The sequence below is a fragment of the Triturus cristatus genome, chromosome 2_2, assembly GCF_964204655.1.
Source record: "Triturus cristatus chromosome 2_2, aTriCri1.1, whole genome shotgun sequence".
In the NCBI taxonomy this organism is placed as follows: domain Eukaryota; kingdom Metazoa; phylum Chordata; class Amphibia; order Caudata; family Salamandridae; genus Triturus; species Triturus cristatus.
In genome coordinates, this window is record NC_140582.1 from 1,141,959,055 (window position 1) to 1,141,977,736 (window position 18,682).

General features: G+C 44.9%; 1 protein-coding gene across 3 annotated transcripts in view; it reads right to left on the reverse strand.

Annotated features, from left to right (window-relative positions):
* Nucleotides 1-18,682, reverse strand: part of LZTS3 (leucine zipper tumor suppressor family member 3) — a 190,683-nt gene that overhangs the window by 11,611 nt on the left and 160,390 nt on the right. For 2 of the 3 annotated variants that reach the window (XM_085642682.1, XM_085642683.1), the window contains 2 exons: nucleotides 2,882-3,370; nucleotides 498-1,328 (listed from right to left, as the gene is read on the reverse strand). In XM_085642682.1, coding sequence (XP_085498808.1) covers nucleotides 498-1,328; nucleotides 2,882-3,331 — 1,281 coding nt within the window. In that variant the 5' untranslated portion in view covers nucleotides 3,332-3,370. Of the gene's footprint in view, nucleotides 1-497; nucleotides 1,329-2,881; nucleotides 3,371-8,012; nucleotides 8,126-18,682 lie in introns of those variants that run through there. The other variant, XM_085642684.1, reaches the window with a different exon arrangement.

Here is an 18,682-nt window from a genome sequence, read left to right on the forward strand (position 1 = left end):
ACTAACTGTACTGTGCATACATCTGCTCCTTAAAATAATGTAAAAGTTGATTTGTGGTCTTACCTCGGGGATCTGCAGTTCTGATGTTAATTATACCAGGTAGCCCTAAACATTTGCTTATCTTTTGCTTTTGGTGTATCTGACTAGTGGCTGACTTCACAGCCTTGTAATTGTCCTTGAGTTGCAAATAATAGTCAGACATCCATTTGTAAAACTAATTCACCTATGATAACCTAATCTAAAGCCCTTAAGCATTTCTTCTATTATAACCTCTTAACTCATTAACCAGCCAGACCATTTTTGCACTGCTTACTAAGTGCAAAGGCAAATTTACCATTTGTTTATTTAATCTTTATTTTTGCTGAGTGGTGCCTTTATAATACCCGCGTTTATTGGGTGCCATTGTTATCCAGAGTATGGATTGAACCGTCTATGTTTTTAGAATCCCTCAATCAAAATTTCAACCTACCCTTGCAGAAAGTCAATTTCTGACTTACCTCCCACTTGGTTTCTTCTATCTTTGGCAGAAACTCTGACTGCTCTTTTTTGAACACCACACATTTCTTCTCAAGTTCTTCTCGCTGCTGAAGAAGCTGACCAACATCCTCTTGCAGCTTTTTCTTTTCCTGTTGTAGCTTAAAAATCTGCAGCTGCAACGCCTGTTGCGCCCGCTGCGCTTTCTTGGATACCTGTTGCAGTTTGTTTGCATAATTTTGTCGGAGGTCCTCCATTTCCCGTTCCCAGATCTTTTGCTTCTCTTCAAACACTTGGAAAATGGCCGCCTCGCTCTTGTCAAGGTTCCTTTTCATCTGGAGGACCTCTTGCTCCTTCTCCCAGAGCCTGTCCTCCAGGTCTTGGATGATGTCATCACTCGATGGCGAATGAAAGGGCATGGTTTCATTGAGATGGTTCAGCCGGGTGAAGGATGAAGCACTCTTGCTAGATGCTCGCCCACTATCTGAGGTAGATATACCATTGTATCCCACAATGTTCTTGTCTCCGTACGCCGTCCCAATGCGATTTATATGGCTGGTTGATGCACTCAAAGGGGCAACATGCTGGCTGTAGCCTGACCCGTAGGTGGGCAGGCTTGTTAGCGAGTTACGGCCAGAATCGGAAAGACCACCCACTTGGCTTGTAGTCCTGTTGTGGTTGGCCTTCTCAAGCCCACCTTTCACTGCTGATGGGCTATTGCTGTTGGCGTGGTTCCCGCCCTTTCTAGTTTCAGACGAGCTATTGTTTTGTGGTGGGCACAGATTCTGCATCGAATGGAAGTTTTTAGGAACTACAGGTTTAAATGCTGAAGGCCGAACTACGGGCTCGTTGCTCTGTAAAAAAAAAACCAAAGAGTCATGTACAATGACAAAGCGCAGATGAATTCACAACATGGTGTCTTGGCGCAGAATGTGAAAGGTTCACCGGAAACCACATTTAAACTGCAAGCCCTATGAAAACATACTGTTTCACGCCTTCATAGCACAGCAGGTAAAAGCAAAAGTAAAAATTTGCAAAGGTTCCTTTAACTTTCAAATTGCCCCTGAGCCTGCTTCCACAGATGCCCAGGTCAAACCATGGTGGTATTCTGTTTTTTAATATATACTCTTTCAGACCTGTACAGTCTATAATATGTTGCTTTTGAGAGCTGCATCCATAAATAAGCATTGACAAAATTAGAGAAACAGAGAAAAAGGGAGAAATAGAGTGAAATAGAGAAGAAGACAAGAAAGAAAAAGACCGAACGAAAGAGAAACTAAAGAAAGAGATGGAAATAAAAGAAAGGCAGGAAAGAAAGAGAAAGGAAAGAAAAAGGAAAGGAAGAAAGAAAAAAGAAAAGAAAGAAAAAGATATGAAAAAGGAAGGCCAGAAAGAAAAAGACAAGAAAGAGAAAGGGCAAGAATGAAAAAGAAAGAAACAAACAAGCAAAGAAAGAAGGCAAGAAAGAAAGGAAGATGAAGATCTGAAAGAAATAGGAAGACAAGAAAGAAAGATAAAGGAGAGAAAGAAAGGTAGCATTGGCAGGAGACAGGAACTGCTAAATCTGGAATGTGCCCTGTGCTCTAATCTGGTAGAATGTGTCCTGCTGTCTCATCAGGCTCTACAAACAAAGTCAACACTACAGTGATAATACAGAAAAGAAAAAAACACTGGCACTGAAGTAAAATACGTATGTGTGGATGTACACCTAGTGAAAGGGCTGAATGCAGTCACTCAAAGAGAGGCTAACCAGGGGATGAAGTAGGCTGTCCCACTGCTCCATGCTGTTTGCTGTGGTGGGCAGAAGCAAAATGTGAATGACACAAGAACAGACCAATGAATGAAGAGATGTAGCTGAAAGCCCCTAATTGTAAGCATATTTTACATATTTTTTTAGTAAAATGAAAAGGTCTTGGCTAACGCCAGACCTAAAAAGTTACAACTGAAACTTAACAGTGCTTCAACTAACTAAAATAATTAAATATTAATGAGAGGAAAATCACTATTTCGCTCCGCCCTTCTACCTTAAACAGTGCTGTAGCAGGATTGTTGAGAAGGTCCCAAGGGAACTTACTGTAGATTTCTCGTTTGTAGTTTGAGACATTTTTCCTACATGCATTGAAAACGACTGCATCATGTTGAAAGTAAATTTCTAAAGAACAGTGACTGACCCAATCTCTTAAAATTGAAAGTAACAGTAAAATCTGTTAAAAACACGAAGCTGGAACTACTGTGAGCTTTAAGCATTCCTGTTGAGGAGATTAGAGCACAACCTTCTAAAAGCAATGATCTGCTTTGTAAACAAAACTGGCTGTGAGCTCTTTACACAGAGTTCACATGAACCATGGAAAAAGTAAACACCATGTCTAAGAACACCACACACTGCAACATTCCTTCAGCGAGTTACCTGTTCCAACTTCCCGGAGACTGGTAATATCTTAGGTGGGTTGCTACCGTCTCTGTACTGGGGTGGGGCAGGCATGTTTTTCTCATTGTTTGCCGTCACATTTCCACTCAAGTCTGCCTTAGATTTTTCTGTTTTGTACGAGTCCCCATTTATATACATGGAGTTGGAGTTCTTCTCGGATTTGTAGGACTTCTCTTCGCCAGGGTACCGATTTGAGTTCTCCCGAGAGGCGTACCCGTTTCGCGACACCTCGGATTGTCTCAGGCTGTTCTGAGTCCTGGTGCCCACACTTTTCATAGCAAACTCTTGTTCGTTGGCGACTCCACTGCCAACGCTTCCCATGGTGTTCTGGGAGGTGGAGTCCGATGAACGGCTGGAGAACGAGTGGAAGGACTCCTGGCTCTGGTATCGCGAGTCGCTAAGAACAAACCGGTTGTCTAGTTTGGCCATGGCAATGCAAGGTTAACGATGAGGCATGGGTCACTGGTACTGAAAAGAGAATAAATGGAGGTTAGACACTGTCTCTGAGATATTTGGGCACTGCACTGAAAGACACTAGAAACTAGGTGGCACAATATAAGAGTGAAATAATAAATAAAACTTATGACACAAGAATTGATTTTCCAGAGCAAAGACAACTTATAATTTTTTTTAAATCCATGACTTGTGGGCATATTTACTAGAAACTGGCAGAGTGCAGTGTCACGCCAAAATTGGTAAGGCTGCGCTCCGTCAGTTTTTAAAATGCAGGGATGCGCCATATTTACAAGAATGCGGCGCACCCCTGCGTTTACCCTAGCGCTGGCACTATATAAGCTGCCTAGCACCAGCGCAGGCACCCTTGCGCCATGAGGCAAGGGTGCCTGCGCTATAGGGTTTTAGGGGTTTATGTGCGCATAGGGGTTTATGTGCAGTAAGGTGCCGCCTTACAGGCAATTTGCTGTTTCTATGTGTGCCGCAGAACGCAGCCCACATGGAAAGAGCAAAATACGAGGAGAAATGAAACATTTGTCTCCGTATCCCCAGCTTAAGACCAGGTATTCCGTGGCGATATTTTTGGCGCTCCCCCATACCTTGTAAATATGGGCAGCGTCAAAAAGCAATGGGTGTTGCGGCGGAATGCCCACAGCAACACCCATTGCATGCCCCTTTCACACGAAGTGCTGCGTGAATAGGGGCATTATTTACAAGGTGGCGGTAGGCCAAGTAAGTGGCTTACCACCGCCTTATAAATAAGACAAAGGACTTAACGCCACCAGAACGTCTGTAAAAGCGATATTGTAATGACGTTAAGTCCTTCTAAATATGCCCCTACATTTTTTACAAAACATTTTGAGGGAATTATAATCATTCAGCTGGACCCACTATAACTGTTAAAATATTTTATTTAAAAAAATAGATTGAGCTTGGGGTCATCAGTAAAGTATGTTAGATAAATTACCGCCAACCAAACATAACTTGGATATTGCAGCCTATCATGGTCGCCCTATAGTTAAAGAGGTCCTGGAACTTTGACCTTATTTGTCAAAAGGTGATGGTCTTTAGGGGTAGGGGGGATCATATATTTTATATAGTACATGGTTCCCTTCCATCAGAAATAAAACAACTGGTACCATGACCGCGATTGAAAGAAAACGCTGTGATATTGTGAGCATTGTCGTGCTGGGCTAGATTTTTAACAACTAACTGATTGCACAATTTCCAGAAATCATGATTAGCCAGGAACTGGGCTTCTTGGCGCTTGTGCTGGAAAGCACCTACTTTATTGGCTAATGGTGGCAGTCAAATAGGAAGAAGGTTGTGTTATGATGTGTAATATAATCAATAATTGTACTACAGCGGCTTGTCATTGTGTTATAGCAGAGTAATGAAGTATTAATTTAGTGACACAACAAAGATCGAGTTGTTACTTGGTAGAAGGTCTGGCATGTTAATGACCAGTGTGTAATCAACAATACAGCCAACTGTGTATAAAGAAGCCCAAAGCAGTGCCTGGAAGAGGCAGGGAACACCAAAGGTACTCGTGATACCCTAAACTTCACAATGATCCTTTAGCGCAATGCTGGCATTTGTGAAATGCAGGAATTTACATTGTCTGCCCTCGGCACATTTCTGCTGTTATTTTGATGGACACGAAAAACTATTTTTGCTACCTAGGAAGACTGCATTCTGTGAAACTATTGATCGAATTGAAACCACATTTGTGTACACTCATTGGAAGATGGGTGCACATTTCTGTCGAAATGGAAAGTGCAAATTTTGATAGCTTTTCTTTTTGGCCTAACAATTCCACTGAAATCACAGATGATGTTTCCACTGAAATTCTATAGAAATGCCTGTGAAAATTCCAGTGGAGTTTTCCTTGTAACTTTGTACACACTTCCTCAGTGTCAGTATTGTGCATAGATTTATAATCATAACGTTCTGACAAAATATCCATGGAAATATATGAAGAACTCTCTTGAGGTCCACAGTGGACATCAATTTCCCTGATTTAGAAAGGCTTGTTGTATAACATTTCCCCATAATTTCCAGTGCGATATCTATACATTCTTGTACAATAACTATAACTTCCCATATTTTATTCTCACCCTTTTCCCATTAAAAAATAACTTATGCACTAAACCCCCTTTCTCATTTTTGAAATCTTTGCCTGAATTGCTGGCCCTATAAGCTTTCGGTGGCTCACCGTTCCTGTGGAAGCTTTACCTGGCTCACTTGTCTTGTGGAAGCTTTCCTGACTCACAGGTCCTTTGGAAGCTTTCTCCAGTGCATTCATCCAGTGGAAGCTCTCCCAGGCTCTTTCACTCTATCCCGTGAAAGTTTTTCTCAGTTCATTAATCCTGTGAAAGCTTCTCTTGGCTCATAAGCCCTGTGGAAGGTTTGCATCAGCTCATTGGTTTTGAGGAATTTTCTCCAGCTCCCTGCTCCTATTAAAACTGCCTGTAGCTCACTGTGTCCTGTGGAATTTACCCACAGCTTACTTGTCGAATGGATGCTTTCACCAGCTCACTGGAGATAAAGTACCTTTCCTCGGTCCACTGGTCCTGTGAGATCTTTCCTCAGCTCACTGGTCCTGTGGGACCTTTCTTTCCCCGGTCACTGGTCCTGTGGGACCTTTCTTTCCCCAGCTCACTGGTCCTGTGGGACCTTTCTTTCCCCGGCTCACTGGGATTAATGAACCTTTCCTCGGTTCATTGGTCCTGTGTGATCTTTCTTACCCTGGCTCACTGGTCCTATGGGTCCTTTCTTTCCCCAGCTCTATGGTCCTGTGGTATATTTCTTTCCCTGGCTCACTGGTCCTATGGGTCCTTTCTTTCACTGGCTCACTGGTCCTGTGGGACCTTCCTTTCCCCGGCTCACTGGTCCTGTGAGATCTTTCTTTCCCCGGCTCACTGGTCCTGTGGGACCTTTCTTTCCCCAGCTCTATGGTCCTGTGGGACCCTTCTTTCCCCAGCTCTATGGTCCTGTGGGACCCTACTTTCCCCAGCTCTATGGTCCTGTGGGACCTTTCTTTCCCCGGCTCACTGGCCCAGTGGAACCTTTGCCCAGCTCACTAGTCCTGTAGAAGCTTTCCTCAACTCACTGGTCATGTGCAAGGTTGATGCCCAAAACAGCACTGGAAGCTCTGTTTCATAAGACCAGACGCCCTCATATCCAGAGCGCCACCATGAATACGGCTGAGGAATGGTCCTTGTGTTATGGAGCAATGTAATCTGGAATACCCAGGTGTTCTTATCAATTAGAAAGTTTGGGAAGCCAAATAACCAAAGGAATATTCAGCTTATGATTTGTGGTGAGTTCATTCATGTGTGAGCGGCTGAGGTGTGCGCGCAGTAGAGTTCTCGAGTTGCATGTGTGCACTGTCACCCGCATTATACTGAATACTCTAACCTCAAAGCTGTGCATTACAGGAACTAATTACAAAAATAACGCACCTGCTCCACACCCCCATGCACTTTTTCAACTAATACAAAACTGCTCGTAGAAAAAAAAACACTACTGCCAATGTCAAGCTGAAGGGCAGCCACCAAACAAGACACGCTGTGCACGATAAGAAGGTGTTCGGCTCTTTAAAAAGCCCGGAATTCAGGAGCCACGTCAGGCGCGCAACACCCATTGGACTCAAAGGGCTTCAGCCCCCCCTTCCCCGTCGCCTGTGGCAGCCCGGGATGAGACAGCTTCCCGGTGCACACATAGCCGCACCCGAGCACTTCACAGGTCTTTAAAAGACCATTTGCATGTTAATGAGGCCTTGCTGTTGTTTCACCCCTCCTAAGAACCCCTGCAGCCCCACTCTGCCTATTGCTTAAAGTTCAGCCCCCCCCGAAATTTTTTCTCAGCCCCCCCCCCCGAAATTTGGCTCTAGTTGCGCCTCTGAGCCACGTCCTTCGTGATGGAAACGTCACAGCTTGACATGGTGAAGTTAAAAGTTATAAAAGTTTTTTGTCACGGGGATAAAAGTAAATGGAAGTTCCAAGTGCTGTTCATAAAATAATACAGAACTTTACTAAAGGGGGGCGGGGGGGCTCATCAGAACATGCTGTGATGAGTGCAGTTTGGACATGGCGTGTGACAAGTGACATGAAACTCTTCTGTACTAAGACAGCAAGATAAGTGGCCCGGAAGAGAGCGCGCACTTGAGGCGTCGAAACCCGTGTCAGGAAGTAGGAAAGAATGATGTTTCAGGGGTGTTGGTGTGTTGGAATGGCAGCCTGAGGAGGCGGTGGCGGCAGCTCACAGGAATGCACTGATAACTAAGCTGCAGAGGGGTGAAAGGCAGGATGACGCATGCGCAGTGAGATACAAGTGGATGCACACTGGAGCCCTGTAAGCTCACCCACTGCCTGATAATCACCGACAAATCAATGCCATTTTTATCCAAACCTAGAAGCAGAGTGGTGGCTTCACACATGCCTGCCGTGGGCTGTGGACGCCTCCTCTCTGTCTTTTGTATCCACCGACGTGAACTCGGACGAGACTGCGCCCGCAGCAAACACACGAGCCATCGCTCTGTGTGGAAGAGGCCGCTTTCATGAGACGGGCGCAAATCACGCAGTCCAAACCCTGGCATCTAGCCATCCAAACGATCTAACCAGCTCCCTCCTCCCCTAAATAGCCCCTCACATACCCAATGTCAAACGCGAACTCTCCGGTCTCTCCTCACTCCGGGTTTCGCCCGGCCAAACCTCCTGCGTGTCCTTCAAACATTTCCTTCCTCTTTCGTTTCCACATGACCCCCCTACTCGAACACCCCCCCGCCCCTCCCCCGTCGGGTTTCTCAACTGGGTCCTAACCTGCCCAGTTTCCTTGGAAATAACTTTCAAACTGTTCAAATACCCGCCAAAGTTCAACGGGGACGCTACACAGCATAAACAAAATATGCGAAACGCACCCCCTCCCCCAAGCCCCCCCTGTCGCGCAGACGTAAAGTACAAGTCGTGATGGACAGACTGGTTCACTTTTTCCTCATACTCTCTCCATTTGCTCGACCTTTCTTTGGGTATACGTTAGTTGCTCAGATCGGTGTGAAAACCACAACCCTACACATTTCGAATTCCTCAACATACTTCTCTGTGGGCATTGACCTGGATACTGTTCTGAGAAGGCCTGGGCACACCTACTTCCCTCATCCAAGTCAAAATTTGCTCCTACATAAGGTATAAAGATATTGGGGCATATCATCAAGGCCAGGCGATAAAATGATTGCCGCTTTAGCGCCCGTTTTCGGACGGAAAGCGGTGATAATTTTCTCGCCTTATCAGCAAGGTCACGCTATCGCGGGAATCCTTGCCTTTTCGCCCTTTCCCCCAACGGCCATCTTCGCATATCTAATGAGATGCAAAGTGGGCGTTCCACCCCAAGATAACGGGAGAAATGTCGCTAAGCGACATTTCTCCTATTATCTAGCCACACGCTAACCTGCAGAGCGACAAGAAAAGTAGCGATAACCTCGGTTATCGCTACTTTCCTTACACCTGCTTTTCAACTGACTTAGCCATGATATCCTATGGAAGGTGGATATCATGGCTAAGTCTGCTTTGCCCTATCAGCAAGCTTTCGCCAAACGTGTGCGATTATCGCTGGATTTCCAGCGATAATCGCACATTTGGCAGCTTGCTCGCTAAATTTTATCGCTTTGGAGATAAGCATTGCTGATAGCACGCTATCCCAGCGATAAAATTCAGCATTGGCCGGTGATAATTATCCTCGCGTTAAGAGCGCTGAGCAATAATTATCACCTGGCCTTGATGGTATGTCCCGTAGAGTGGCATAGAATGGAGTAGTGTTGTGGAGTAGAGTAAAGTGCAATGGCATAAAAGTGGAGCAGAGAGGAGTGGTGTACAGTAGAGTTGAGAGACAGAGTAGAGTGGAGTGACGAACAGTATAGTAGATTGGAGTGGCATTGAGCGGAGTACTGCAGTAGAGCGTAGTGGAGTACAGTGGAGTGGCGTAGAGTGTTGTAGAGTGGAGTGGTATAGAGTGCAGTAGAGTGCCGTGGAGTAGAGTGCTGAAAAGTAGAGTTGAGTAGAGTGCCCTAGAGTGGAGTGGAGCAGAGTGGAGTAGAGGGGAGTGGCGTAGACTGGAATGGATTACAGTGGAGTAGCATAAAGTGGAGTGGAGTGTCACTGTAGAGAGAAAAACACACCAATTTAGAAACAAAGAGTAACATTTAAAAGACGAAAATGGCACCAAAATGACACAAATCTAATCAGTATAAATGGAGATACACAGTTTTAAAGATTTAGGTACAAAATTTGTGCCAAAAGGCACAAAGTGCCAACTGATGGTTTCTGGTCGTGCTGGACCGGGACGAAATTACAAGCACGGATGCATGTGTAGAAAGGGCACACATCTAATTTTGGCCTGCTGAGGATTGCACTTTATGTCCTGCGCTGCGTTGATTTGCGGGGTTTCACATCACTTTGCGTCGGATTTGGTGAAACTTTCAGTTAGGCTGGTACAGCACCTTCAACACCATTTTTCAGGGGTCCAAGACTGGTTGAGAACTACTTGGAGGGTCAGGAATTACTCAGGCTGGATCCAAGTGTAGGTCCAAGATGGTTGGAGCCTTTTCTGTCCCTGAGGGTCTGATCAGGAGGCCAGCGAGCTAGCCCTCTGAGCCCCTCTGGTAGTCCAGGGTACAAGCAGAAAAGCAGGTCTCAAGCAGCAGGGCAGCCCTCTGAGGGCAAAAGCAAAAAAGAACAATTGATTGCTGGAATGATGAACAATGTCAAACACTCAACCCCAGGCTCACCCCTCATCAGCCAGGATAGCTTGACTCCGGTGGCATGATGTTTCCAGTCCGGAGAAGGCCTGGCAGTTCGGGCTGGATTGTTCCCATGGGGAGCAGGGTCAAAGACTGATTTGTACATGGTTGGGTCCAATCTGGAATGGTGGAGTGAGCACAAAAAAAACCCAATGGATTTAGGCTCAAATCTCTGTATTGAGGGTGATTGTTTGACATTGTTCAGCATTCCGTACATCAATTGGTTTTTTTTGCCTCTGTGGGCAAAAGGCAGGCTTCAGACAGCAGGGCAGTTCTCTTGGTGCTGCAGGCCAGTCATGTGAAGCACACATCAGGCCACAGACAGCAGGGCAGTCCTCTACAAGGTCCTTCCACAGGTCCAGAAGTAAACTGAAGAGTTAGTCTGGGAGTCCTATTTTTATACCTGGTGCCTCCTTAGAAGGGGCAGAAACCTTTGGAGTTTACCCATACAGAAGTGTCTGGAATTTCCTGCCTCCCTGCTCTGGTCCCAATCTTTCTGGAGGCCCAATAGGTGAGTGTGATGTGCTTTGTGTGTGAGCTGAAGCAAAGGCTTTGAAGTGCAAGGGGGCTGTGCACAGCTCCGCCGGATGGATCATCCTGCCAAGACCCAGACTCTCTATTGTGTGGCAGTCTGGGGGGAAAACACAAAGCCTGACTGCCAACTACATCTAGTCATGTGACCTAGGAAACTGGCTGCAGGCAGCAAATGGTTAGGACAAGAACACGCCAACTTTCTAAAAGTGGTATTTTTTGTAGAATTATTACTTAAAATCCTACTTTAACAATAAAGAGGACTTTAAATTACACTTTCTTAGACACCAACCATGACACTGCTACCTGCTCCCAAACAAACGTTATCCCTTATTAAATGTAGCCAGATAATCCAACGTTATGCTATGGAAGACGGAGGCCTCATAGTAGTGAAAATAAATTGTGAGTTTTTCACTTCCAGGACAAACTTCCAGTAAAGTACATGTCCAACATTTCAAATACAATGCACCCTGCCATATGAGCAGTTTAGGGCTTATCTTAGGGGTGACTTACATGTTATAAAAATGCGAGTTTTCGGCCTGGCAAGGGGGTTATTTGGCCAAGACAAATTGGCTGCAATGGCAGGACTGGGACATGTTTTAAGTGGGTGGGACAATAAGTGCTGTTGGCCCACTAGTAGCATGCATGTTTAACAGGCCTGGGTATAAGGTATACAATTTTACTAGGGACTTATAAGCAAATTAAATACGATAAGCAAGTGTATGTCAATGTTACCATGTTTTAGGGAGTGACCACTGGTTAACAGTGGTAAAGTGCACAGTCATACAGCCAACACAAACAAATTCAGCAAAACAGGAGGAGTGAAGGCAAAAGGTTTGGGGGAAATACACCGCCAAGGATGTTTGGTCTAACAACTAAGATCTGTGTTGGTCATTCAGAGCTTCTGCACTCTACTGCAGGAGTGGTTGTTCAAATTCTGAACTTTGTTGAGACATTTCAGACTTAATCTTTTAATAAACGTTTCTCTTCTTTGGAGAACAGTGCGACAAGGACTCATGGTGGATGCTTATTTGGATGGGACGTGGTCACATACTGCTAAATGCCCCCACTGGTAAAGGAGCGCTATAACAACTTCTTCTAAAAATGTCTTTTTGTGCTTAGCTTCATCAGGTGCTTGTGTTTTTAGACAAGAATATTATACAAGTACTTAACAGATGTGATTAATGGAGTGATCCACTGAACCTCTGGAAGTTACTGAAAGTTTTTCTTGCAGCCAAGTTCTGTCGTGCCTGAGTAGCGCAGGTAACGAAGTAATGGAGAAAATGGGGTCCTGAATGGTTTTATTTCCAATTAATTATCATGGAAACCGTTTGTTGCAAAGTCATCCTGTGCCCTGGGCATCCACAACTTTTTTGCTGACTGATACTGGTGGTAATTGACTCTGACTGACCCTGGGCTCTGCCTCACCAGTGTCATGCTAAATACACACTTAGAATACAGTGAAAATACCTGCATACACTGGGTACATTATGGGTTAGGGTACCCCTATGATTGGCATGGCTCCCCTAAAAGGTCCTAGTACATAATAGGGCAGGGGGATTGAAACTATCTGTAATTCCCTAGTATATAATAGGGCATGGCAGTTTAGAGGCTAGCAGCCTTTTCTGCATTTGCATGTGTGCACTGCTGAAGCCTGAGGTCAGTTTTAAATCAACCCTGTATTGCAGGAGTGCTTTTAAAATGCACATTGTGCCCAAACTCGACTTTGGTGTTTGGGGCACTTACAAGTTCAATCAATCAATCAATAGTTCTTTATTCGGATGTTAAAAACACCATAAAAGCACATATGCACAATACAATCTCATTCCTTATCCATTTTAAAAAACAATTAAATCAATCAGAAAGAACATTTGATGAAGATGATACAAAATAAAACAATCGTGTCACCTGACGGGTGCACTACTTCTGGGCGGACACTATTTAGACTTGACCTTTGGTTAATCTTAGTCTCCAAGACACTTTGAGGAAGTTCAGAATGCAACACAGAGTCAGTGGGTCAGCTGCCCTTTGTAAGAACAGTATTGCTGAGTGTGCCTGGGTCAGTTTTGCCCTTTTCAAGATGTCAATTAAAAAACCTCGCCTGGGGGTGGAGTAATAAGAGCAAAATAATACAAAATGAAGGGTGTCCTGCGGAGACTGATTGTCGCAGCCGCAGGCACCCTTCTGCTCAATCGGGACTGAATACCCTTGTGGGTCCGCCAATAAATAGGGTAAAAGATTGAGCCTAAAACGGGTTATTAAAAATCTGTCTTGGGCGTTATGCAATAAACAAAGATAGGGTTCCATGCCCACTGTGGTCTCAGTGTGAGTATACAAGTTCACTGACCTTTTGGACCCTTCCTCCATAAGTCTAGTTGTATTCCTATGGTCCATAAACAGGCTTTTTACCATTGGTTTATCCTGGGCTCTAATCTCTGAAGGGTTAGTGAAAAGTTCTGTGTGGCCCAGCTTCTCTAGAGTGTCCCTGACATATTTGAACCAGGGTATCTTCATACATGTCTCTCTACCTAGACAGTCGCTCAGAATTAATCTGCTTAACTTAGCTTCTGTGTTTAACCAAATGTTGAGCCACGCCAGGATCGGCCTGAGCTTGGCCGTGTCTTCAATGTATGGCCTCCCTAGTTCTCTATGGGCAATAATAGCTGGGGTGCTCTGCGGGATTTTAAGTAAAGACCGCAATATTTTATTTTCCTCCCGCTGTAGTTGTGTAATGTTTGCAAAGCCCCATACTTCAGCTCCATACAGGGCTTTAGAACAGCAGATGGAATTGTACATGTGCAGTACTTGTTCAGGGGACCATCTACCTAGTCTACGCCCATAGTTCATCACTGCGCCATTTGAGGATATCAGTTTTCCACATCTTTCCTCTACCAGGGATACAAATTTTAATCTCTCGTCAAACAGTATCCCTAGGTAGGAGAAAAATTGTACTCTTTCCAATTTATGAGACCCAATTCTATGTGTGAATGTGGGCCATGACTTTTTCCCTGCCCTCATCACAAAAGATTTGCCCAGATTAACAGAGAGGTCCAAACATCCCATGAACTTCACAAAGCCGTCAATTAAAACCTGTAGACTTTTCGGGGTGCGGGCTAACAATACCGCATCATCGGCGTAAAGTAAGACTGGGATCTGGCGCGTTCCAATTTTCGGGCAATCAGTGTTTAAAGCAACCAGGGTCTGCTCAAGTTTATTAATGTAGAGGGAAAATAAAAAGGGCGCAAGAATGCACCCTTGTCTTACCCCGCTTGAACACCCAAAAGCTTCCGTGAGGCCCCCAGCATTGTTGTAGCGTACCCTAGCTGTGGTATCTCTGTGCAACTCCCTGAGAATGATGATCAATCCCTGGTCAATGCCAAGTTGGGTCATCATTTGCCACAATTTCTCCCTGTTTACATGATCAAAGGCGGCCGCCAAGTCCATGAATCCTAAATAAATGGCTTCATTACTTGTTATGGTGTATTTGGCGACTAGCATATATAAATTAAGACATTGATCACTAGTAGATCTCCCGGATCTAAAGCCATATTGGATGTCCGAGATTATATTGTTCTCCTCTGTCCATTCGATTAGTCGGTTAAGGATTACCCTTCCCAAGATCTTGGCAGAGACATCAATCAGAGAAATGGGCCGGTAGCACTGTGGGTTATCCCTATTACCCTTCTTAAAGATGGTAATAATAATAGCCATTGACCATGACCTTGGCAGACCGAACATAATTGCTGCATTTATTACCCTGGTCATTAGGGGAGCCCACAACTCCACATTACTAATGAACAAGTCGGGGGGAACCCCGTCGGGGCCAGGTGCTTTGTTTTTAGATAGACCCTCTATTCCTATGGTGATTTCTGCTAAGGTGAACTCTACCCTCTGGGTTTGTGATGTGATATCTTCCACGGGGGCAAGAGCCGTCTTTTCATGATTGTACAGGCTCTTGAAATGTGCGACCCACTGCTCCGGTAGGATATTTGCGCTAATTTCTGGTGTATGGCTTTCATGAAAGCAGGGTTTATTAATAATACTCCAGAATTTAGAAAGATCCCTGGATTCGGCCGCTTCCCTTAGGTCAGCCCACACTTCCCCCTGCAGAGCTAATTTCCTTCTTTTAGTGACAGCCTTGTATTTTGCTCTACACTTAGTAACCCTATCTTTGTTCCTGGGCTTTTGTTTTAAACAGCTTTTTAGCTCTCTAAGTGCCCGAGAGCAATCACTGTCGAACCATTTTGGTTGAATTATGGTTCTTTTAACGGATCGTGTAGTTAAAAGTTTATCCACCAGGCTTGCGATCTTCCCAAAGGCACACAATAATTGGGGACCCTCAGTTGCTAGATCAAGACAATCTTCGATAGGTTGTTTCCCTTTCTCTATCAGATCTCTATAAAATGCTGCGCCCTCAATCTTGGCCCACCTAATCCGCCTTCCTTGATCTGTTGCCCTCTCAAAAACCCCATCCATAGTGCCTATCTTGGCTACTACCTGGTACTGTAATTTCAATGTTAGGGGGTTATGATCACTGAATGGGTTCCACTCTATTCCAACCGCTATAACCGAGCGCTTGAGGGATCTAGATACCAAAAAATAATCAATAATTGACGAACACCCTCTACCTTTAAAGGTCGGGGGGAGGGAGCCATCACTTCCCATGGCCATCATATCCAGGGTATGTTCCATGTTGTGGCTATTCAAGAGGTTACTCAATTCTCTGCCTACTGTCGTGTGGGCAAAGTGAGGCCCCTTAACCAACGGGCAGCGCGACCATTCAGAGTTTGTGGGGAACAAGGAGGAGCATAGATGGATATTTAAATCGCCCATAATTATATAGTGTGGGTAAATTACTCCATTTACTTGTGTGTAGTTCTTGCTCAATAGGGTGTCCAGTGTTCTCACGAGGTCCTCCTCCTCTTTAGCTTCACCCGGGTTATATATATTGAGCAGTAACAGACCTAAACCCTGCCCCTCGAACCTTACGACCTGTATATTTCGCGATGGGCTTAATATGTTCGTCCACTTGCCTTTTATCCTTAGATCCACGTATAGGGATAAGCCCCCCATGGCCCTCCCCGAACTTGATTTCAGGGCTGGGATAAAAAAACATTTAAAGCCCTGTATGTGGTAATCGCCTCTCATACCACTCGATAATTTACAAATAAAAGAGGCAGGCGCCGGAGACTGGAAGGCAGGAAACAAAGTTTTATTCCGTCGGAGCAGAACACATCAGATCAGACAGCAAGGTATCGTCACGAGGTGCTCTAACTGCATCTCTGAGACCTGGTCTCTTATACACTGGTTTATTGCTTTATTACACATAGTATATTCTTGAGATTCCCTTGATGTGCGGGGAAATATCCCCTGAAGCCCCGGCTCAGATCCGATCCCACACATGGTTAGCTCAAATAATGGCAGATTTCCAATCAGTAGAGGTTCCCACCCTACCCGCAGTGGGAGATGGCTATCGCGCAGCAGGGAATTCCGCTAATTCCCGGGGGTGTGTGCAACCGGCCGGGTCTCAGGGGGTAGGGGCTTTGATTCTACTGTAATCCCTTTGATGTGGGGTGTTTCCCTTACAGTAGGGGCAATAAACTGCATCCGCAGGGCTAGGCGATGGCCTGGGACCAGTTCAGACAATGGGGCGCAGAGGAAGGGGGTTATCAAAGGAGAGGCATGACCATGTATGGGTTGTCGGTCGGAAGTGGTTCCGTAGCAGGGTCGCGCAGAAGGAGAGGTTTTATGGCCTGTATGAGAGAGCGGGGGTGGCCAGCGCGCGGGGGATGCTTGCAGCGCCAGGGGAAAGCGCTGGCGGTCGAGAGTGAGCGGGGAGAGAGTGGGGTGCCTAAAATGGCGGCCGTGCGTTCGCTTGTGCGTGGTGCTGGGGAGGGGCAAGATGGCGCAGATAATGTTCAGTTTGCGAGCTAAATTTCCACAGTCCTCCCTTTTAACATATCTCGCCAGCTTGTCCGGCCAATATTCGCCTTTGTTAGCCTTTCAGTTACAGTATCGTCAATGTTCGTCACACATTTAAAGATACAGAGTCTTTAGGGTAGGCAGGAGTAATCTGACACATTTGTACATTGTCTCATACAGTTTGATGAAGTAGGCGAGGAGGAAGTACATTCAAAGTTGCAGTATAGTCGTGTACATGGCTGGTGTTGTATGAATGTTACTATACAAAGTTACATTTTCTTAACTTCTCAGTGTACAGTCGGAAGTGATTGATGCAACATCATGAAAACTTGATAAGAAGATAGTTAATATAATAAGGTGGTTGGGAGAGGATTTTCAACTTTGACATGGGTTCTTCTTTCCAGTGTCCTTGTTTTATAAAGAGCTATCACTGGTAAGCTCTCATTGTGGTTCTTCTTTCGTTGGCACTGTTGAGCACCGGCGGTGGAACTAAGGTCCAGCTCAAATCCGATTTCTTCACGTGGCAGGGTGTGACCACTCACTGTTCTTTGATCACAGTCCTGTTCCTTAACACAGTTCACCACAGGTACTTTTGAGACAGGGTGCCGGCCTTGTGTTCCTCGGTAGTAGGTCAAAGTCATAGTCCAAATGAAAGAGGAAGAGAGAATGGGGTGGCATGGGGTCGGATCAAAAATGCGGACCAAAGGGGGGCAGAATCTTTTCAGCACTGGGCCCATCAATCGGGCCCGACGGGTTGAGATTTCAGGCACGCTGGTCAGTGAGCAGGGGCCTCGATGTAGCCCTTCGCGCTCATCGTTCTGATAATGGTGTCTCGTCTCACACCCTTGTTGCTTCGTCGCTTCCCCCTTGGTCGATGTCATAGATGCTTTATGATCCGCAGCCAGACTGTGCGTCACGTCCGACCCCTCTCTTCCGATGGCTGCAGGTTATCCTTGAATAGGTTATAAGAAACGAAAAGTCTTAGAGATCTTGGCAGGGAAGACATTTACATACTTCATTCTCTCTCCCAACCACTGAGTAGTTGCGGAAATGCTCTTATCTGTTACTACATGATTGGTGCCTGTTAATTCTGATGTTAATGTGCGTGTTACTAATCTATTAATTACTGCTGTTGTGCAGGGTTCTGTGGGTGTCCTTGTCCATCGTCTGGCCTTCTAGGTGTCGGTTTCTGCGCCTTATAATGCAAGGTTTGGTAATACCCGTAAGTGCGAGGTGCTATGGTCATGCGTTCACGAGTATCCTTTTCATACAGTAGGTGACCCTTTATCAGTTTAAAACAGGGGCCATCAGCTGTTTTGTTCGGGATACTCTGAGACGGCTAGTATAGGGCTGGAGTTATCTTTGGGAGCAAATATAACTTCCTAGGCAATTAACATGTTTTGTATATTGCTATTTAAAACGTGTCCAAGTAGTATAGCCAAAAACAGTATTTTTAAAAAGTATCACATAAATGTTTATTATTAATATGATTCTCACAGAATCACGAACAAAATCAATAAAAAAACAATTCAAAAATGCATTTATACATAGTATAGACATTCAATGTGTTCAACAACAATTAAAAGTAGAGACAAATCTGTGGCCATATGATCATCTTCTACGCGCGTTTCGGCGAAAAAGTACGCCTTCGTCAGGAAATGCCACAATTCCTGTTGGTTGGAGAAAATGTATTTAAAAAAAGATATTACATGACTAATTTTTTGTTTTTGTATCTTTTACATAAAATTGGCTATAAACTATACACGGACACTTCACATACAGCGAGAATCTGTTATTCTCACCCAAGGATAGAGAGAACAATGATATTAACAATTAAAATAATTGTACGTAAAGAATAATAATGAATATCTTTCTGAGATGTAAATGATGGAACGTCTAGCGAAGGAAAAGGAAAAAGGGGGGGGGGGGAAGAGAAGAAAAAAAGAAAAAAGGAGGTTGGGAAAAGGTTGTGAGATAAAGAAACAGAAGAAAGGAGCAAAATGAAAAAAAGGAAAAAAAGGAAGGAAAGAAAGGGGAGAAAGAAAGAGTTAGAACAGAAGAAGAGACAAGCAGAAAGA